Here is a 21,599-nt window from a genome sequence, read left to right as displayed (position 1 = left end):
GCGAGCCAACAGCAGCTCTTCCTGTGCGACACACCTCCCCATCCTCCGGGGACGGCAGCAAAGTTTTTACCTTCTCGGCCCGGAGAGGCGCTTCCTTCCAGTATGGAAAGCCTGAGCCAGGCGGGAGGGCTCCTGCATTGCTGCCGGAGCAGCTGCCGGCACTGCAGCCCAGGGAGAGCCTCCTCTCCTCCGGCAGAAAGAACACGTAGCACGCAGGTGGGCTTACAAACACTACACTGCCATCTGACACAGACTTGCAAAATGTCGTGCTTAAGCACACAAATAATGTTTTCTAGTTTGCCTTTACATTTACGTGCCTTAAAGCATTGCTCTTTATGTTACCGACGTTGTGCAGGGATATATGGCGTATGTAATGTGGCCAGGTTACTGACGGAATCATAACTTTGCTCCCGACTGCATTTGGAGTGATTAGAACAGTAACCTTCATATCACCTTAACAGCCACATTGATATTTTATTACATATATTCCCAAACATGTTGTTAAGGTAGGTTTTTTTGACCTTTAGAGAAGAAAATACAAACCCTTTGCAGAAATCTGTTGCTAAAGAGCGTGGAAATCGGATATTTTCAAACTGCATTTTGGCTCAGATGAAAATTTACAAGGTGAGTTTACTTGACTCACCAAGTCATCAGCAGTCTCTTTGCTCTCCTGCCTGGAGCCACACAGGGGAAAAATGATGCCTTTTAATCAGAACCAAATTTTCTTAATGAGGGTGAGGTACATACAGTCACAGCAGTCCTTCCCTCTAAAAACAAACTGACCACAAACACACACCACAGACCCTAATTAATATTTTAATACACAACAAAGTCAGAGATAGAGAGCTGTAATATGTACTAACAAACAGCATCTCTCTAGATTAACACTTAAAATTCCAGGGCAGCATCAGAAAATGTGATCATGCCCAGCTGAAATAATCAGAAGCATCTGCTTCTCCTCCAACCCCAGTTTTATTCCTCTTTTTTTTTTTTTTTTTTTTTTTTTTTTTTTTTTTTTTTTTTTTTTTTTTTTTACCATTCTTTCAAATTGCTTTCTTTCGTATGAGACAGCCTCTACAGCATATGTGAGTAGGAGTCCAAATATCTCTGGGACTGTTTCAAGTTGCAGGACACCCTGGATTTCTGCAGATGAACTTTAGAGCAGTCTCAGTGATGTGTAAGAGAGGAGCAAACCCTGACTCCTTGGAAAGACTGGGAAGGATGAGGGTCTCATATTCTTACTGCAAGCCCCTTGATTTCTTCCTGGCACTGGTCCCTGGACTGGTTTATGCCCCCTTTGGCCAAACTCCTTGAAAGCCTGCCATTCCTGCACTTCCATTGCCTTGGCCCCGAGTGGGAGTGGAGCACAGCCATGGCTGTGGGCCAGCTGGCTGCCTGCTCACAGCTGCTCCCCACCACTCGCTGGAGATGCCAGCTAAGTGGGAGCACAGGTTATGTGCATGCCATGGGCACCTGGAGCTGTCGAAAGCCTGTAAGCCACACAGGAGTGGCACTCAGGGCCATTGCACAGGTACAAGGTGGGCTACACCATGGCAAATGAACCAGCAGGAAGGGGATGGCCTGAGCCAGCACATCACCTGAGAAGCACCAGCAACAGAAACCCCAGGGCCACCGGCTTGTTTCCAGCAGCAGCTGGTGGCATGGCTCTTTCCCAGCTCCAGGAAGAGTCAGACAGGCAGGAGCCTCAGTCTTTGTCCTTTGCAAGGTGTAGGAAAACAAGCAAGAGAGAGAGTGGCTTCAGGGCTTTCTCATTCAAAACAGGGATACACCAATGTAACAGTACTGTATAGCAAATGCTACAATGGGGAGCTGTTGCTATGGTGAGGGAAATAATATTTAAGCACCAACTGTTTATAAATATAAAATCCCTACAAAGTTTTCTAAAATTAGATTAAGAGGGCTAGGGCTGCCAGGATACTGTAAAAAACTTGAGAATTACCAGTATTTTTGGACACACAAGATCTGAGTACTCCTAAAACAGCAAATGTAAGTCCCAAATGCTAAACAACAAACGTGACAATCTGCCATTGTGCTTCCCCAGTTTTAAAGGCAATCTCATAGCCCTGAACTCACTGTCGCAGCCTGGCAGGCCTCTGAGAGTGGAAGGCAAGACCAGTGTTCCCAGGGATTTATTCTTCTCTTGACACAAGTGCAGCACAGAGACCCGGGCCCCACTGCTACTCGTAGCCTGCTCTCTGCAGAGGGTAGTTCCGAGCTGAACACGCTGGTACAGCGATCCCACAGTTACATGTTGCAAATCCTAGAGTCAGAGGTAAAGATTTGGAAATCCCTGAGCTGGGGAGGCAGCTCCTTGCAGAGTTCAGGGCTTTTCAGGAGATGGATGTTGCTCACATGGCTGTGCCCAGTGTCCAGGCAGGTCCAAATATGCCCCAAATAAAACAGGGATATAAAAAAATGAATATCCATTGTAGCATCTCCAGAATCATAACCTATCTTTGGCTGGCAGCTGCCATTTCAGCAGAGCTGCAGTTAAACTGCTAAAAATGCAGTTTAGTTGGCAAGCGCTGCATAAAAGGGAAACATTCAAAAGTTGCCAAAAGTCAATGTCTGACCTGTTTCTAGGGGTCGAACAGAATCAGAAGGAGGCATGTGACTGTCAGAGCACAGCCACTTCAGCTGCTCTGACACACGCCCATGCTTCTTTCCCTCTGTCCTATCCCACCTTCCAAGGTGGGATGGATGGTGGGAAGGTGCCATCACCTGCCAGTATTTTTCCACTGGCACCACTGAGGATGGTTTTGGACACTGCCCGTGGCGGTGAGCCCTGATTTAGGTGGCACGGGGAGGATTCCTGGCGCTGGAGAACCAGTCCCCATGACAATATTGTTTTTGATAGCAAAGGCCACCGGAAAAGAGGGGATGAATGTGCACCATCATCGCTACCAAGTCCGGCAGGGCCCGAGGGGCTGCTGGTGCCCCAGCAGTGGGGCGAGAGGAGGGTGTGAGGGACCCGCGCCCGGCCGGTCCGCAGGGATCCCCTGTCCCTATCAGCAGCCAGCCTGGGGGACACATCTCACGGGGGTGCCTCACCGGGCCCCCTCCCGCCCCCGCGACGGGAGGGGTTCTGGCCGCTCATGCCGGGCGCCTTGAGGAGGTAAATAAGGGGAGGTTCCTGCTCGGCAAAGCCGGGGAGCCCGGCGGCCGGGCTGGGGTGAGCGGGCGGCGCGGAGCGGAGGCTTTGCCGGAGCCGATGCCGGTGCCTGGCGCTGTGCTGCGTGCGCCCGTGCGCGCTGCCGGGCGGAGGGAGGAAGGGAGGGGAGGAAGGAAGGAGGGAGGGAAGCGGCGCAGCCCCCTCGCCGCCCGCCCGCCCCTCGCCCGGCGCGGAGGGCGTGGAGAGGCGGCCCCGCTCGGCGGGTGCCCGCGCGGGCAGGGCAGGGCAGGGCAGGGCAGGGCGGCAGCGCGGGCAGGGATGAGCCCCCGCAGCGCCGCCCGCTGAGCTCCGCCGGCTGCCGCCCCCGGGCCGGGCCGGGCCGGGCCGGGCTGGGCGTCCCCCACCCCAGGATCCGCGGCCGGGGATGCGGGGGGCAGCCCGCTGGGGCGTTCCGCCAGGTAAGGGGCGCCGGGGGTGGGGGGGAGAGCGGCGCAGATCGGCGGGGGTGCCCGGGGGCGGCGTGCTGGGGCTCTCTTTTAACCCTTTCCGCGCCACCAACTTTCCAAGGCAGCGAGACGTCACCCGCAGCGGCGGGAAGGACTTTTCCCGCTGGTGCCCAGCCCGACTGCGTCGGGACCCCTGCCCGAGCTGCGAGCGCCCAGGGGGAGCCGCCGCCCGGGGCTGCCTTAGCGGCGAGGGCACAGCAGCCCTGGCCCCAGACCCGCGGGGGAACGAGCTGCCGCGAAACTTGGGCTGCTGTTGGGCGAGGAGCTGCGCCTGGAGCAAGTGAGTAAGTCCCCGGTGGCACAGGGAGGCCAGATGCCCTGCCCGGCCGCGTAGCCGCGCCAGCCGGCGGAGCAAATGCCCCGGCGTTTGCTGTCAGACCTCCAGGCGGTCTGCGAAACCTGCCGTGAGGGCGCAGGCTGACGAGGAGACCTCGCAGAGTGGGGTGCACACCATAGCATGGAGCAATCCTACGGGAAAGCTGTGCGGTTCGAGATTTGGGCTCTTAACGCGCCGTAGGTTAGGGACGTTGCAAAAAGAGTGTTTTGAGGTGGTGAATGAGCGCGTTCATCCCAAAGGAGCCTTCCCAGCTCCTGCCAGGGAGTGCTCTGGGAGTGAGCAGGCACCAGCAGGCTGGTGGATGGCTCAGGGGAAGGTGGAGAGCACAGAACCCCCTGTATTTGGTTTACCGAAGCGTTCGCATCCTCGGGAAGAGGCAGGTGCAGTTCAGAGGATGAGGGATAAACAGGCACAGGTGGATGTTGCGATAAGAAAACTCTGGGACCGGCTGGGGTTGGCATTACTTGGTAGTGATTAATTAACTGAAAATGTGTATGCTGTGTGCCAGTAGGAAAGAGACTGATTCCCTGTTGAAAGTCCTGTGATTGTTTAAGTGCTGGTCAAAGTGGGCAGTAATCTTCTGGTGATAAAGGATCTGTCGGTCCCTCTGAAATGCAGAGGGAAAGACCAGAGATAGGGGAACAGGGGACCTGTGCCAGGGTGGCTTTGAGCACAGGAGTCCTGTGCCTTGTCATAAGAAAAGTGCTCCAGGAGGTGATGAATGCAAGAGCAGAATAAGTCTGGGGGCACAAAGCACTTCTGCTTGGCACACGGTGAGGCACCCGAGGAAGGTGGCGGGCATGAGTCCCAGCTGGCATTTGGAGCTGTGACTGTAGGAAAGCTCTAACCCTGTATGGCTGAAGAGAAGACAAGGCTGAAAATTCGTTCCCACCACGTCAAGATCTCATGTTGGTGGGGCTTGCTGATGGGGAGGCTTGGGGGCAGAGACCAGCCCTGCTCACCACCCTGGGTGGTGTCCAGAGTCAAGTAGGGGATCGGGAACAGCTCAGCACTGCTTTTTCTCAGTGGTCTTTCTTTCCTCTGGGGCGTGGTGGAGTGCAGCCAGCCAGCACCCAGGCTGGGTGGCCCACAGGCATGTTTGGTGTCCGCCAGCCTTTGCAGAGCCAACAGCATGACTAAGCCACTGTGACCAAGTGGGTGCCTGCACCCCACCAGAAGCCTGTCTTCCCTGCCTCAGTGGCCACAACGTTGTAGTACACTGCTTTGCTTGGTGGGAGAACGCTGGAATGTGTTAGGGCCTTTGCCAGTGGGTCACTGGCTGAGAGTTATTTTGCAAACCTGCGGCTTAACTTTTGTGCCTGGGTGGTGAGGTGGGAAGGAGTGGGGCTGCAGGAGGGAGCTGCTGGCTGGGCAGGGAGGCACCGCAGGGTGCTGGCTGCCACTTGTCCCCTCCAGCAGCCCTCAGCAAGCCGAACTGCTCTGGGCATGGCATGCAGGGGTGTTACATGCTCAGCAGGGGACAGAGGCGCAGGTGCGGGGCTGAGCAGGCGCTGAAGTTGGTGCTATGAATTCTCTGGGTGACTAGGCATGCATGAATCTCTGGGTGGGGGAAGGGAAAGGGGGAAGAGGGGTTGTCTTCCACGAGTCACGTTTTGGGATGCATCCCCTGGTGAGCCTGCTGCAGTCTCACTCGTGTCAGGAGAGGGGGTTTGCCTTAGAACTCGCCACCTTGTGCAGGGTGTGCCGTGTGCTCCTCTCTGCCATTGTGCCCATGCCCAGCGTGTGGGCAGGTGGGCAGGCAGCCCTGCCCACTCCCGCAGTCATCCACCCCTCTCCCTGGCACTGAGACCCCGGCCCGGTGCTTCTCAGGCGATCACTGCTCGCAGTTGTGTTTTCCAGCTGGTCCCAAAGTCCTGAGTCACTCTGCCGTTTCCATGGAAACAGCTGGCGGGGAATCGGTTTTGGGGGTAGAGGGTGCCGGTAGCTGGACTGGCACCAGGCAGGCCTGCGGGAAGGACTGGCAAGGCTCAGGCACTCCTCCAGTGTGCCAGGGCTTTTACAAAGGCGGGAGCAGGCACCTCTGTTCCACAGACCCTCACACCTTCTTCAACTCCCTTTTCCCTTCCTTCCAGCCATAGGGAAGCACAGAGGTTTCCCTGACAGTGGAAAGAGAGCTCAGGATGAGCCCAGCCAGGCTGAGGGTACAGCTCCTGGGGAGCTGTTGAGAGAGGGGGACAGCCTGGAAGGCAACCAAAAAGAGCAGGGTTTTTTGACTGCCCTGTGAGAGAGCCTTTGGTACAGCAGTAACAGAATCAGTAACTGCAAGGGCTCCTGCCTAAAGCTGCCATCACCCCTGAGTTGCCTGAACACGGCCACCTCCGGGGAGCAAGGAGACCCGCAGGGAAGGCTTGGGGCAGGAGTCAAGGCAGCTGCCCATGTGGAGATGCTGTGGGAGCCCCCCAGGAGGATGAGAGTGCCACAGTGCTGTGAGGCACTGCCCTGCATAACACCTAGCTGCTTTCGGAGTGGAGGGGACCTGCGAGTTGTACTGATCCCTGCAACTTCCCCACTGACTCCAGCCTGCCTGGCACCACCTGAACTCAGCTGCCAGTGCAGCCTTCAGTGCCACGGCCTGGCTGCATGGCTGCAAAAGCAGGTAATTCCCATCAAACCTAGGAAGACCATGCCCAGAGCGGGAGCCCCCGGTTGGTCCCTGCTGCATGATGGCTGGCCGGCTGCATTCACTGCTCCCCACACCGCACTGGTGACTCACAGATGCCATTCAGCTTAATTCATCACCGCCGATCTCCCTGGCACTCCTGGGCTGTCTTACTGGCTTCTTGCCTGCTCATGTCCCTCAGAGCAGTGCTGGGAGTCAGTGGAGGAGGAGGAGGAAGAGGAAGGCAGGTGATTATGCATCCGCTGCTGTTGGCAGGTGCACAGGGTGGGGGAGGTTGCACTGCCTGTGCCCATCCTTTCCCTTCCTCTAGGCTCAAGGCTGCGGGAAGTGAGGCAGGGGAGAGGAAAGGCTCAGCACCTTCCTCTTCGCACAGACAATGCTCCTGTCCCTGTGCCAGGCACTGGCTGGCCTCCTGCTGCACTTAGAGCCGGTTGCCGGATGCCGTGTGTCCCTTGCGGACAGCCTGGTCCCAGTGCGACTGCAGGCAGCTGCACAGAAATGCAGGCAAGGCAGCAGAGTTCACTCTGTCATGCTGTCACCACAAGGGGGTTAGGGTTGGGAAAGAGGCAGTGGTGGCCCCAGCACAGTCCCAAAAGAGCCCACGTGCTTTCTGGCAGGCCCCTTGCAGTACCAGCAGTGCCAGGGGCTGGAAGGTGTGAGTGATGTACCCCCACCCCATGCTCCATCTCATAGTCCCAACTGCCCGGAGGGACACACTGAACTCGGATCCCACCCTTGGGCTGCATTTGCTCATCATCTTTGGTGGAGCTGAGCTGGAGACAGAGCAGAGGGTGACTTTGACTGAGAACACTTCTAGCACAGAAACATCTATGAGGCCAGCATATTGGATGACTCCCATGGTCTGGAGCTGAGGAGCCAAAACGATCCATGCCTCACACAGGACTCTCAGATGCAGCCCCATGTGGGCATGGCCCTCTCTCCAGCTGCTGTCTGAACTGCTGGCCCTGGGTATCAGGCCAATTTAAGAACAAGGTTCCTCAGGGCAGGAATGGGAGTGTGACGGCTGTCCTGCTGTGCCTCTGTGCAGGACACATCCTCCTGGGGCACGTTGGATGCAGCCACTGCTCAGCTGGCCCACTGGGAGCTGTGTGGAGCCCGGCACAGCTCCTCCTTGGCAAGTGTTCACACCAGCCTGGCTCTGTCTGACAGATGAACAAGGGGCAGTGGGAGTAAAAGTGGTCCCCAGTTGTCCTGGCAGCTCCCAGGTGCCATGTGCTTTTGCTGCCCCAGGAGCTCCTCTAGAGCACCCAGCTGCCAGTCACCACTGTCCCTGGAGCCCAGGGCTGGATTGAGCAGGAACTGCAGCCCTCGGGGACAGGCAGTGATGGGAGGAGGCAGGAGAGCCAGCTGGGAGGTGAGAGGAGGCTCTGGCTGGCTTTAAAGGCCACAGATGAGACATCAGGGAGGGAAGCCTTCTTCCAAAACCTTCCCCTCCCTGGTTGCAGCTCAGCAGATGGGCAGGACATACATGCCAAGGGGCAGCAAAGGCTGAAGCTGGGCTGTGGTTTAGCACTTGCTCAGTCAAGGAGGTGAATCAATGCCCCATTTTTCCCCTCTGCCACTTGGGACATTGCAAAGGGGAATGGGTCAGTGTGGGTGGAGAACCTGAAATGCTCACAGCCAGTGAGTGATCTGGTGGGAATTGGGACCAAGAAAGCATCTGGTCTCTGGTTTGCCTTTTTTGGGGAGCTGGCAGCAGGTTTCTGCTATAAGCAGGACAATCTGAGTCTCAGCTGCTCCAGCATCCATCAGCAATGAATCAAAGAGTTAGGAGCTGAGGTTGTGTGTGAGGGATGCAGTGTGGTTGGCCATCACTAGAGAGCAGGAAAGCATTCCCACTGCAGCTTCCACCTAAGCAGCATGCAGAAGACACTTGGGACAGGAGACACCAATAGGGACACTCCTGTCCTGTTCTACCTTAGCAGACCTGGAAAAACACTTTATCCAAGGGATAGAATATCCCATGTGGGCCGGGTTTCCCCTTTGCAGGGTGGGTAACCCCAATCCAGCAGCAGCAATAGCCAAGCATCTCTGACTTCAGTCCTCCAGCCATGTGCCACAATCCTTGGCAGGCAGCAGTCCAGGTGAAAGCAACCTGTATTCAAAGCATCATTTTGGGTCTAAAGCACAGCTCCTAGTGCACAGACACAGGGAACACAGCTGGTGGGGAGCTGCATGCAACAGCTGTGCCAGCCCCCCTGTCCTGGGGTCCTGCTCTAAAGCCCTGCTCCAGGTCTCTGGAGTTGATAGTTCCTGAAGCTTCCTGCCTCCACAAATCAACTGGGGCAATCAGTAAACAATAAAAATATTAATTTAAAAAAAGCGCAGCTTTTTTACTCACTTGCAGGTCTGAGCTGCCCTCCTGGTGTCACTTGCTGGGTGACAGGGTCTCCCTAGGGCGTGGAACACATTGAGGACATGGGAACAACACATTGTGGCAGCTGCTTTGGGCGCTGCAGGGACCATACACCAGGAACATTGCACTGTCCCAAGCCCATCAGAGATTTCAATGTGCTCTGGGTTAGAACAGCCCTCATATCCTGAAATCCATTGCTGGCCACTGGTCTCCCCCAGAGACCTCATACAAGCAGCAATAGCACTGGCTCTGACAGTCCCACCCACAGTGACCTGGTGCTGGGGCTGAGCAGGGCACTCACTGTGAGCTTGGGGCCAGCACGTTGTTCTCCCTGGGGACCCACAGAGAGGGGGGAAGAGGCAGCAATGGCAATGACGATACAGTGGGCTCTGCTGGGCGAGGAGCAGAGATACTTGGGTCTTGTCCCCTTGGTTTGCCTGAGGTGGATAGACAGGTGAATGTGCCACACTGCGGGAGGAGAGACATGGAAGGAAGATGGGCAAGGGAGAATAGGTGCAGGGGAGCTTCAAAACCATTGCTTATACTGGTGTCTCTCCCACACACGGGTGTTTTAGCCTGTTTGGAGTTTCTGGGATGCATCCTCTATGTTCTGTCTCCCAGCCCCACTGATCCCCTGAGAGCAGTAGTATGTGGATGTGAAATGTCTGTGCTTTGGAGAGCAGCAAGCAGTCCATGAACATTATTTGGTTAGTGAACAGGGGGAATATTGAAGCACCACCACAGTTACATCCCTTCCCAGCAATGTGCCAGCTCCCCAGGCATGACAGGTACTCCCCCGGCCCCCATCATGGTCCCTGAGCATTCCATCCAAGGGTCCTCCTCAGTTTCCCCTACCCTTGCCCATATGTGGGCAGCAGCAAGGCAGGGCTAGCACCACTGAAGTTGTTCTTTTCAACTACAGCCCCACTTTTCCTTGCACCCATCCCTGGTGCCAAGGGCTACTGCCCTGGTTGGCAATAGGGTATAGAAGAGATGCAGTTTTGCATGCTTCCTCCTTTCTACTATTGTTTTTCCCCTCTGGTGCTCAGAATAGGAGAGCCCTGAATCCCAGAGTGGAGCAGGATCTTACCAGACCTGTGAGCTCATTGCTGAGGGCACAGCTCTGGCTGCACTCATCCCCAGAGGCTGACAGACAGAGCTAGCTGTTGGACCTCTGTGCAAAGAGGTTTGCAGCTCCAGGAGAGACATTGCCACTCTCCTAGGCAGGAGGTTGCTGTCCTGGATGGGCCATGCCTTATCCTGACAGCTGGACAGAATGGATGGAGACAAGATAGCACCATCCCCTGACCTTTCCCTGCCACAGCTCCTGCACTGGGGTCCAAGTGACAAGTGACTCACAAGGGAGCTGGGGAAGAGAGTTTGCAGCAGCTGGATGGAGACAGACAGTGTCACCGCCGGGTTCCAACATCCCCCTGCCTGGGTTGCAGTGCATGGGGTGAGCTATGGGCCACAAGATTTATGTACACCCACAGCCTGGAAGGAACAGGGCTTAAGTCCTGGCTGGACATGTTTCTCCAGGCTTGCCAGCCTCTGCCTGTTATTTTTCTTGTCTGAAATGGGGCTCTGCAGTGTGTGACTGGGATTCACATGGTTATAACTGATGGACTTACATTAGGAGGGCATTTGTTGGTACCTGCATCAGTTGGATACTTGGCAGTCCATGCTCAACTTGTGAATTCTCTGTTGGGTTGCAGACACCAAGACAACCTGCGAAGAAGCTCCATGAAGGTGACCAGCCATGCAATGTTCCTGGAAGGCTGTACTCCTCCTAGCCTTGGCATCCATTGCAATCCAGTACACAGCAATTCGGACCTTCACTGCCAAATCCTTCCACAGCTGTCCTATCCCTAATCCTGTGAACTGCAGCCTGAGCCAGGACACTGATGTGGCTGACAGGCTGTGTGATGAGAATCCCACTTTCCCATATAACTTCTCCAGGAAGACTCATGTTCTCATCCTTGCCACCACCCGCAGCGGCTCCTCATTTGTTGGGCAGCTGTTCAACCAGCACTTCGATGTCTTCTATTTATTTGAGCCCCTCTACCACGTCCAGTACACCCTGATCCCAAAGCTGACCCAGAGCAAGAGTACGACAGACAGGCGGGTCATGCTGGGGGCCAGCCGAGACCTGCTGAGGAGCCTGTATGACTGCGACCTCTACTTCCTGGAGAACTATATCAAGCCCCAGCCTGTCAACCACACCACCGACCGCCTCTTCCGCAGGGGAGCCAGCAAGGCCCTATGCTCACCACCTGTATGTGAGTCCGTGGGAGCTGTGGATCTCCACCTGGAGGAAGGAGACTGCGTGAAGAAGTGTGGGACCTTGAACCTGACACTGGCCACTGAGTCCTGCAGAGAGCACGGCCACGTGGCCATCAAAACCGTCCGGGTGCCCGAGGTCAGTGACCTCCGGGCCCTGGTGGAGGACCCCCGGCTGAACTTGAAGGTCATCCAGCTGGTGCGGGACCCCCGGGGGATCTTGGCATCCCGGAGTGAGACCTTCCGAGACACCTACAGGCTGTGGAGGATCTGGGATGGCACTGGCAGGAAGCCATACAACCTGGACGTGACCCAGCTCACCACAGTGTGCGAGGACTTCTGGAACTCTGTGTCCACCGGCCTCAACCGGCCACCATGGCTCAAGGGCAAGTACATGCTGGTGCGGTATGAAGACCTGGCCAGGAACCCCATGAAAAAGACTGAGGAGATCTACGATTTCCTGGGCATCCCCATGGACAGCAACGTCGAGCGCTGGATACAGAACAACACCCGAGGAGACAGGTCCTCCTCCAAACACAAGTACGGGACGGTGCGCAACTCTGCGGCGACAGCGGAGAAGTGGCGCTTCCGTCTGTCCTACGAGATCGTGGCGTTCACCCAGCACGCCTGCCAACAGGTGCTGGCACAGCTCGGCTACAAAACTGCTGGCTCCGAGGAGGAGCTGAAGAACCTCTCCATCAGCCTGGTGGAGGAGAGAGACTTCCTGCCCTTCTCCTAAGGCAGCCCCAATGGGCCTGGTTTTGATGTGTACTGTCTCTAACTGATGCCTTATTTTATTTTCTTTCCTTTTGTTTCCCCCTCTTTCCCTCTCTTGTCTTTTTCTCTCCAAAATTTGCACTAAACCTTGAGCGGGAATCTCAAAGGCCGAGTCCAGGGGAAGTGACTGCTGCCCCTCAATAAATTTTGGATGCCAGGAGGAGTTAGGTCTCTCCAATCAAGAGCTAGAACTCTGGATAGGTAACAATGTTTACAAAACACACAAAATGTATAAAGCAACCTTCAAGCTCTCCAAACCGAAGGGTATCTGGGGTACTGTACTTTTGCACTGTTTACTTTTACAATGTAAGAGGTAAATATAAATATTATTTATGAATGGTGTCATCCCCTCCAGAATAACTCCCCCTGCCCCCAGTGAACAGGTTAGACTGGAAGCTGAAAGTGGAACAACCTCCTAATTTTTGATCTCAGTGTGACATTTCTGTCTGTTTGAGTTCTATTATTGGGCTGGGCAGTTGGTCAGCTGCTCCTACATGGTTGTTTGGTAACACCTGTGATACTTCTTTGTGCCAAAAACCCACCAAAAAAAAAAAAAAAGGGAAAAAAGCAATTGGGTCATTTGGTAAAAGCCCAACACATTTAATGCTTTATTTCTGTGTTTTCTGTAAATAAAAGTGCAATAAAACTGACCTGGGGGTGAACTTCAACTGAAAGACCTCAGCAAGTATACTGGGGTGGATGCACCAGGCAAACAGCAGCATCTCCTGGTTTGCCCAACTCCTGCAAGGCTGGGAGTGGGTAGGACACGGCTGGGGGAGGAGACACTGCAGCCCTCAGGGTGGCAGGGAGCTGCAGCCACCTCCTCAGGCGTGTGCATGTTTGCATCTGAAGTGTGTCAAAATGCAAGCAGTTTAGCCAAAAGCAAGAACCAGTGGTTATTTACTGACCTGAAAACTTGTTGGTTTGCATGGGGGCATGGGACTTGCTGAAGTGCCTGACTCCAGAGTGCTAATGGCACCAGCACAGTGAAACCATTCCCATCAGGCTGCCCCCCACCATGTCTGACAGTGCTGATGCCCATGCTGGCATGGCCTACCCTGGAGGACAGGGAAGGTGCTCTGGTGCAGGTCATGAAACTGCCAGAATGAAAATGAATGAACAAGATGATCCTGGCAATGCACAAGTATTCCTTCATGAGCTGCTTGCTGCCTGCAAGACACCTGGGCCTGTGGTCTGGGCAGGTGTCATGGCTGTATACTAAATATGGCCATATTTATCTGGCAGCTGCATGCCAGCTATAACCATGACAGGCAGATCAGAAAGCTGCTGAATGGGGGAGCCAGGCATGCAGGGCAGGAACACTGAAAGCCTTACACAAGATATTGCTGGTCTACTTGATCCCTGCCTGATGAAACAGCTGGCCAGCTCCTCCAACCCATCTGGCAGAGTCCCAACAATTGAGCCCTCGAGACACGTCCTGCAGACCACAAGCAGCTGCAGATGGGAAGCCACTGGGGCCAGTCCCCAGGGTACAGAGGACAGCAGTGGCCCAGCAGTTTTCCAGTTGCTCCTGGAGCCAGGCAGGGCAGCGACCCACAGAGAGATGAGACCACAACTTGTGACATCTACTCACAGCTGCACACTCCCAGATTTGGGTCTGCTCCTGGCCCAGAGGTGTCTGAGCCACCCACAGCCCACCTACCTGGGCAGGTCTTCTCTCCAAAGGTCTCTTCCAAGCTCTGCTGCCCAAGCTTGTCCCACTCTTACTTGGGAGAAGACTGGGTGCTGCAGTTGCACACAGGGGGACAGGACACGCTGCCTGAGTGAGACAGGGCAGAGCTGTAACAATAGGTGATTTTGCACCATCCTTTCACCCCTTACAAGACCTCTGGAGGAGCAGTTTGTTAGTGGTGTTTTGTGACTTGGCTTAATGTGGCAAACCAGCTGGGCTGCAGGAAAGGTGAGAAGCTGTGAAGTACCTGAGAGCTTCTCAGGTGCTCCAGCACCTGTACTTCATCTGTGGTGTCTGCAAGGCTACATGGATGGTTCCAGCTCTGGGAGGAGGACTGGGGGGATAGTGTGCACTTGCTGTGGGATGGGCACTTTCCTCATCTCCCTCCCCACAGTGGGCATAGGGGCAGCCCCTGGAGAGACCACATCCCCAGGTGTCTTCACCTCCCTGTCATTGCCAAACCTGCTCCTACCACCAGCTTGGTGCCTCCCAAGCCACACTGCCTGGCTGAGTCTGCAAGCGAGGATGGAGGAACAGGGCAGGCGACAGAGGTAGCTGCAGACAGCCCTATTGGTGCACTGTGTGCTGCTCTTCCCAAGCATCTGGCAGCAAAATGCCAACCAAATAAATGGCTTGATAGCCCTGTTATTAGTTACTAAATTAATCCTTTTGTCAGCAGTTAACAAATGCTGAGCTGTTGGCTCCTGGCCTCAACCCAGTAAAAGGGACACCCTGTCTTGTGGCTGATCCAGCATTGCCCGGCCACTGGCCTGCAATCCTCCCTGAGGGCTGTGCATTCCTGGGAGCACTGCGTGACTCTGCCCTGGGTTAGGTGCCCGTGGAGCAGATGAGGGGGCTGGAGGTGCTGGTTGTGCCCCCCAGCACCAACACTGCCAGCCAGCAGAGGGTCAGGCTGCTCCATGGGGGCTTGCTGCAGCCCTGAGGAGGGATGTCAAACCCCCATCTCCTGCAGAAGGAGCAGGCCGCTGTGAGGAGAATTTGCTTCCTCTGCTGGGAAAAGTGGCTATGCAAACCTGCCTGAAGGAACAGTGGCTGTAGAGGCAAAAATTCCCATCTTCAGCTGCTGAGATCCCACTTTCAGGGCTAGGCCAGCTGTGCCCAGCCTGAAAGCCTTCTTATGCACTGGTCTTTAAACCAACACAAAAAATTGAGTTTAGAAGCCTTATCCAAACTGTTCTTACCATTCCAATCAGGAAAGGCGCCTGCAGCAAAATAGCTTTTGAACCACGCTTGAAAGCTATGTCCTAGTTTAAGCAGGGGTGGAGATTCTGCCTTGCTTGGTGCCTCATCTAGAGCCCTTAGGGGACAGATCTAATTTCCCAAGGAATCTCTAACATCTTCCTTCAATTGTGCTTCCTCTCCTCATTTCCCCCCACTAGGAACAAGAGCCAGCATAATCATGGTTTTTATCCTCAAATTTTACTGTAATTAAAATACAGAGATGCAGAATATTCCCGGAAACACACTGCAAAACAAACCAAGCAAACAAATTTAGTAGGAAACCAATTACAGACAACGAAATGATAAAGAACAAAAGTGTTCTCTGGAGCCCAGCACTGTGCACAGGACCGCATGGCCGCAGTTTTGGGTTGCCGAAGGCCTCCTCAGCTCCTACAGAAGCAGAGCTGGGCCCTGGCTCTCGGCTCTCTCTAACCATCTCCATATTCCCACTCGTGCTGTTGTTTTAACAAGATGACTTTGCAATGGAGATACAGAAATGACCCACCCACAGGGATAAGAGCCAACAAGGGAACCCAGAGAAAAAGAAGTGGGTTAAGATTTTCCACACGCAAGACACAAGGGAACAGAGAGGGGTGGAAGACATGCAATTCTCTCCCAGCCAGGGGAGCTGTAGAGGCAATCACCCTCTGGTCTCCCAGACAATGTGAGTGTGGATGTTTAACAAAGGTCTCAGCAAAAGCTGTGGGGAGCTCTATCCATGGGCAAGACTGAAAGCTAAGGGAGGGATAAAAAAGTTAAGGACAATGAGACAGGTCAGGGAAAAGGGAGGAGAGGATGCACCTGTGGGTCTCCTTTCAGCTAGGACATGTTTGTTGGGCACAGGGAACAGCCAGGCAAGGTGGGACACAGGGCTGCAAACAGGGTCACATCCCATCTCCACCATGGGGGAGACCCAGCCCCATCATGGGGAGATCACAGGAGAGATTTGGGAAGGGTGGGTGATAAGAAGGAAGCTGGTCTGATGCTTCAACCATCCACTGATCTGCCTAAATGAAAATTGCTAGCAATCATCATTACTATGGAAGCAGGGCACAAGCCAGGCATGTACCACCACCACACACCAAAACCCACACTGACCCACTCCCCTTTCTGTGCTCTTCCCTAGGACAAACTCCATTGCACTCATCTTCTGATTCAAAGCCTGTCCTAAGAAACAAATTTTTTCCATGGTCCTCATTTTCTTGTTGCCTCACTCCTCAACTCCTTCTGTCACACCACTCTCTCCTCATCTTCTGTGTATCAACTCTCTTTAATCCTTCCCTCTACCCCCTCTTACCCGATACCACCCCCTCTTACTTTGTACCAAGCTACCCGATCTGGTAGCCATGGGATTTATGCACAACACTGTTTTTGCCCTTCGTACCATGAATGGGCAGTGAGAGAAGGGCTACACCAGTAGCCCAGGTGGCTGGAGGGGGAAAGATAGAGCATCTGACAAGAGCCAACAGCTTCCCCATCCAATCCAGATCCCACTGTCCTGCAACCAAAGTTGTCAGAAGGCATCTTTACTTGTAGACTGGGAAGACTGACCCGTTTTCCCTCTGCTCTGGCACTGTAAATGCCCAGAAGAGCGGGCTGGGACTGGGTCACCATGGGCAACTGAGCAGGCCTAGCACAGGCTTTCTTAAAGCCTTTGAGTCCTGGAGAGTTACTTATTCCTGAATGCCTGTTTAGCAGTGTGAGGCCTTGTTTTTGGAGTAGATTTAATCTTCTACCCCTGCCTGCTAATTTGATCTGTTGCTACTCATGGTCCCTGAGCTGTCCTTTAGCTGGGCTGTAAGAACAGCGATTTCAGCTGTGAGTTCTCCTCTCCAGCTCATCTCTTCTTCTCCAGGCCATCCTGCAAGGAAATGGCAGTTCCAGACAAATGACAGGCTTTCCTCTATTTCCTGCAAGGATGCACAGTAGAGAAGAAACAGAAAGATGGGAAACCCTCAGGGCCCCAGTGGCCTTCCTTACATCGCCTTTATCCCATTTGCCACACCTGCTCTGTACACACACAGGGCCTGCAGACAACAGCTTGGGCAGGATGTACTGCCTCCCCCAGCAAGAGCCCGTGTGAGACACTATTTAGCCAAAAGCACAATCAGCCTCCCACCACCCACCCAGGGCTGGCTGCTGAAGGTTCTTAGATTCTATCTTCTCCTGTCCAAGGCCTGGGATAGACATTTAGGAAAAAGACTCTTCTGTCCCAATTGGCCAGAAGCTATCTTTCTCAGAGGGTTGGTGACAACACAGCTAGTTACACAGAAGCAGCTTTCAGCTTTGGGGCTAGAGCTCGCTTCAGAGGCAGTCTGTGATCTGGAATAAGAGATGAGTTGTGCTCAGGGAGAGCAGTGAGCAGAGATCTGTGCAGCGCAAACTGTCCTCCAGCTTTGCAGGGCGTTTGAGACAAAGGGAGAACAGACAAGACTTCTTCTGGCCTTGACAACTGCCACGAGCATCCCAGCAAAGTACAGGCACACATCAAGGCCTGATCTTTCTGTGAAGTCACTGCCTTCAGAGACAAAACTGGCATGTCAGGGTCAACTTGGCCTTCACCAGAACAAAGGGCACGAAGTGAGGAAATGCACACACCTACCAAATGCTGCTTCCTCTTCAGAAACAAAAATGTAAGTCAAACCTTTCTCATGCTATCAAGAGTAGCAAACTGTGGAGATCAGCAGCTTCTTACCACTGCAAACAGGAGGGGCTACCTAGCAAAGGGTATGGAGAGTGACTAACACCAGCATGATTATCAGGGGGACACAGCAACATACATCCCAAAATGTGTATTTAATAAAGGTCAGAACAAAAACTGCATCACAAGCTCAAGAACATTCAGCAAAAATGGTGGCGGGGGTGTATGTGTGTTGTACTTAAATATTCCCTGATGTCTAAGTCCTAAGCACGAGAGAGCAGTCAGGAAGTGCAACGACCTCCAAGGGGAAATGAAAATCAAGAAAGTTGGATTCAATGTCCAAAAGATACGGCTGAGAGAAAACAAACAGCACAGACAGGAGAAAGGGGATTTTTCACATTCCTTTGGTTTCAATAAACGATGCTCTTGGGCAACAGAGGGCAAAACATCCTCTAAAACATGATTTTTCTTTTGACCAGGACCCTATATAAAAACTGTATGCTGAAAGTGCCAAAGATGACTGTGTGAACTCCTCTGCGGCAGTGGCACAGGTTTATTTCCCTGGCTGAAGACATGCCTGTGGACTTACACGTACACACGCACGCTAACACAGATGCATGTTTATAAAATACAGCACAAGCCTATGCATCCAACACCTACAGACCTAGGCAAATCACCTGCCAAAGCATCCAACACCTACAGACCTAGGCAAATCACCTGCCAAAGCATCCAACACCTACAGACCTAGGCAAATCACCTGCCAAAGCCAGAAGCAGCAGAGTTAATGCTGGAGCCTGTGGCTTTCCTCATCCCAAGAATTACAGGGGACCTTGGAGGGAGTGAGTGAGTGCATGTTTGTATGTGTGTGTACGATGCCACATGGCCCCTTGAGCATCACAGGCCAGGCTGAGGATGGCTGTGACTCCCAGATGGATGCAGGTGTCTGGGTTTCTGCAGCCTTACGACTATGGGTGGGCTATGTAGTGCAGCGTGGTCATTCAGAGGAACCCGGCTGGGGCCGCAGGAGCAGCGTGCAGAAGAGGAGTTGCTGGTGCCCTTTGCAGGCTAACTGCTGTTGGAGCACGCTCAGCACCTTGGGAAGTGTTCTCCAACATGGTGCAGCCCACTCACACCCAGGCCTTCACTCCCAGGGTGCTGAGTCGTGGGGAGAGCAAGACTCTCAGCTTCCCCTCCATCCCTGCAGCAGAATTTGGGTGGCATTTGGGAACACACTTGCTCCTGGTTACTAGTGATGTCTGTGGAGCGTGAGTGTGGCCAAGAGATGAAATGCCCTTGTTACGGAGTGGGATACTGGAAGGACTTCAAGGGTCAAACAAAAGGCCTGGTCTCTCTGTGGAACATCACTGCCTGTACTGCAATATCACAGAGGCCTGGCAAGTGACACTGTCAGCTCCTTCCCCAAATGGGAACATACAGCAGCTTTCATATTCCTCCCTCCCACCAAGAAAATTTGTGCAGAACTTGATGGTCTGGGATGTATCATGCCCTAGTGAGGCATCACCCCAGAGCTGCTCTGCTGAGCTTGAGGGTTCCCTCTCTGAAGGGTTCAATTCAGCTGGGGAGTAAGTGACTGGGAGCAGCTTGTGGGGATGGGCCCTGCAAAGAAAAGGTAAGAGGTACAGGGCAGGAGGGAGGCTTCCCCCTCTTCACAGTATTTCTCCTTTGTGTCGATGGGACTTCTGCAGTTCTCTACTAGGCACACCTCCCAAACACACCTTACAGAGGGAAGGGGTGTTTCAGAGGCTATCTTTCCAGCTGAAGTTGAATTTGACCACACAACCCACACTTCAAACCAGGCATAGTTCCCCTCCATACCCTGTTACTCCCTTCACCTCCAGGCAGATGGAGCCTGATGCTTTCTCCCATCCCTCCATGCTTACAAGAACAAGAAGGGAGGAAGGAAACTACAAGACAGAGACAACCACACCTTTAAAGTCCCCAGAGTAAAGATGGTTCCCAGTAGGTGATGGGAGTGAAAGGCATTGACAGTGGCTCTGTGAGCTCTGAGCTAGGCAGGCAGTGCTGAGCAGGCTGCAGCCAGAGTCTGCTCGGGTGCTCGACCCTCCCTGAAGCGGCTGGTTCCAACTCAAAGAGGTGCTGGGTAGGGGGACAGTATGGGCAGGTTGATCTTTTGGAAGGGAGCTGTGACAGGGATTAGTCAGCCTTGTCCTTCTTCTTTGCAGTGAAAGGGACTTTGCTGGCGACCGCGCTGCCCACAGCTCCGACGCCGCCGGTCACTGCTGAGACGCTGCCCTTCACCAGTCCAACGCCAGCAGCGGGGACACTGGTCACAGCTGTTTTGGTGAGCTCCAGACTCTTGCTGCCCACCCAGGCAACTCCTCCCAGTGTGGCCCCCACAGCTCCCCGGGTGATACTGAATAGGCCGCCTGTCACTCTCCAGATGACTCCTGCCTGCTGCTGTGGGTGGTCCTTGCTGGCATCTGTGGGGAGAGAGAGAAAGAGAATGTCAGAAGTGGTCATGCTGGAGACCTCCCTGGGCACCGCTTCCAGCCGAGGCTGGTTGTCCTGGCACATGGCACATGCTTTCATGTGCATAATGCCTTGCCTTGCAGCCCTAGACCTCTTGGTGCATGAAGGAGGAACCAAGGCAATCCCAGGCTTACACCATAGCAAGAAAGGACTTTGAGAGGGTAGGAGTGGGAACAGAATTGCCTGTGTGACAGAGAAGGGAAAAAGGCAGGTCAGTTACAGCCCCAATCTTGCATGCCTTTGTGCTGCAGTGCAAGGCAAATCCCACTTTACAAGAGATGTAATTCCCCTCCCATGCATGTTGGCTAATGCCAGTAAATCACAAAGACTAATACCAGCACAGGAGGCATGAACTACAGGCATCAACAGCTGACGTTTGTGTGGCCTGCAGGTCCTCAAAAGCATCTGTTTGAAAGCAGGTCTGGGCTCGTGTCAGATGTGGAACTGAGGCACAGCACAGACTTATCTGCGAGAGCTGTAATTGAGTGAGCAGAGATAGCAAACTGCAGTAAAGATACAGTGACAGAAACGTCACCTCGGGTTCCACAAGCCCTCCAGAGATCTCAGCTATCTATTTAATAGTGTTAAGACAGTGCTTAAGTTACTACACTGTGTCACTGCTGGCTTACCTGTGCCAGCTGGATCAAGGCCAGCATGATATACCCACCCAAGCTGCCATCACACCTGCCCACAACACTGCAGACATAACGTTCACAGCTCACCACTTCTTGGGAAAGGGTTGACTCTGAACTGCTTCTCACGGGATTCAAACCTGACAACTCTCCTGCTGGCCTGCACACAACCCTCTCCCTCTGCATCAGCTAACAAAGTGGTGTGCAGGCAGCAAAGCAAGAGCAGCTCTTTTCATGGGGCAAGGTATTTTGGATACTCTGACTTCTGATTCACTGCCAGTTCTGTCCATGAGATGAGTTACTAATAATTGAAAAGCACAATAAAGCAATCCCAGCAGGAGAAAAAAGGAGTGTGCTCATCCTGAAGTCCACAGGGAGCTGGTTTGCAGGTCCAACTATGGGAATTAATTTTCTGCTTTTATTATTCCACTGTAGCTTGTGCTATGTTCAAACACAAGTGACAACACTCACAAAAGTAGAGGTGGTGGGCAGGTGATGCCAAATCCATTGATGTTTCCATTCTGGGAGGGTGATTCAGTTCAGAAAGTAGCCAGTCCACCCTATCTGTTAATCTTCTTAATTCTCCAGCATGAAATAATGCCTCTGACCTCACATTGTAAGAAAATAGCATCAGCTGGAGTAATGAATATTGTATTTCCAGCTCTGTTACAGAGACAGCAAAGTGGTGAATATTTGTGCTTCTGCAACTGCAGATGGTGCTACGTGGGAATAATTTTTAGATGGACAAGTTGTGTCAGAGGAGCAGAAAACCTAAATGTTTATAGGCTGTGTTTTTCCCCCCTCAATGAATCACAAAGTGAGCATCAGC

General features: G+C 53.5%; 2 protein-coding genes across 11 annotated transcripts in view; one reads left to right on the top strand and one right to left on the bottom strand.

Annotated features, from left to right (window-relative positions):
* Positions 1-2,832: 2,832 nt before the first annotated feature.
* CHST1 (carbohydrate sulfotransferase 1) lies at positions 2,833-12,701 on the top strand. 3 transcript variants are annotated; one of them, XM_053980359.1, is made up of 2 exons: positions 2,833-3,136; positions 10,710-12,701. In XM_053980359.1, exon 2 carries the CDS (start codon positions 10,754-10,756, stop codon positions 12,011-12,013), a length of 1,260 nt encoding a protein of 419 aa, XP_053836334.1. In that variant the 5' UTR covers positions 2,833-3,136; positions 10,710-10,753; the 3' UTR covers positions 12,014-12,701. The 3 variants fall into 3 exon arrangements, with proteins under 3 accessions (XP_053836334.1, XP_053836332.1, XP_053836333.1); XM_053980357.1 differs by lacking the exon at positions 2,833-3,136 and adding an exon at positions 3,430-3,591; XM_053980358.1 differs by lacking the exon at positions 2,833-3,136 and adding an exon at positions 3,856-3,919.
* A 2,464-nt stretch (positions 12,702-15,165) lies between these two features.
* The window catches only part of LOC128809192 (transmembrane protein 263-like), a 202,997-nt gene continuing 196,563 nt past the window's right edge, over positions 15,166-21,599 (bottom strand). For all 8 annotated transcript variants that reach the window (XM_053980963.1, XM_053980967.1, XM_053980962.1 and 5 more), the window contains one exon: positions 15,166-20,089. In XM_053980963.1, the coding sequence (XP_053836938.1) occupies positions 19,803-20,089 (287 nt within the window). In that variant the 3' untranslated portion in view covers positions 15,166-19,802. The remainder of the gene's footprint in view (positions 20,090-21,599) is intronic.

Source organism: Vidua macroura, chromosome 6 (assembly GCF_024509145.1).
Source record: "Vidua macroura isolate BioBank_ID:100142 chromosome 6, ASM2450914v1, whole genome shotgun sequence".
Taxonomy (NCBI): Eukaryota; Metazoa; Chordata; class Aves; order Passeriformes; family Viduidae; genus Vidua; species Vidua macroura.
The sequence above is the reverse complement of the archived record's forward strand: the minus strand, read 5'-3'. Positions and strand labels throughout refer to the sequence as shown.

What these genes read in the sequence shown, in the direction of transcription:
- CHST1 (XM_053980359.1), top strand. Translation starts at nt 10,754, where the DNA reads ATGCAATGTTCCTGGAAGGCTGTACTCCTCCTAGCCTTGGCATCCATT.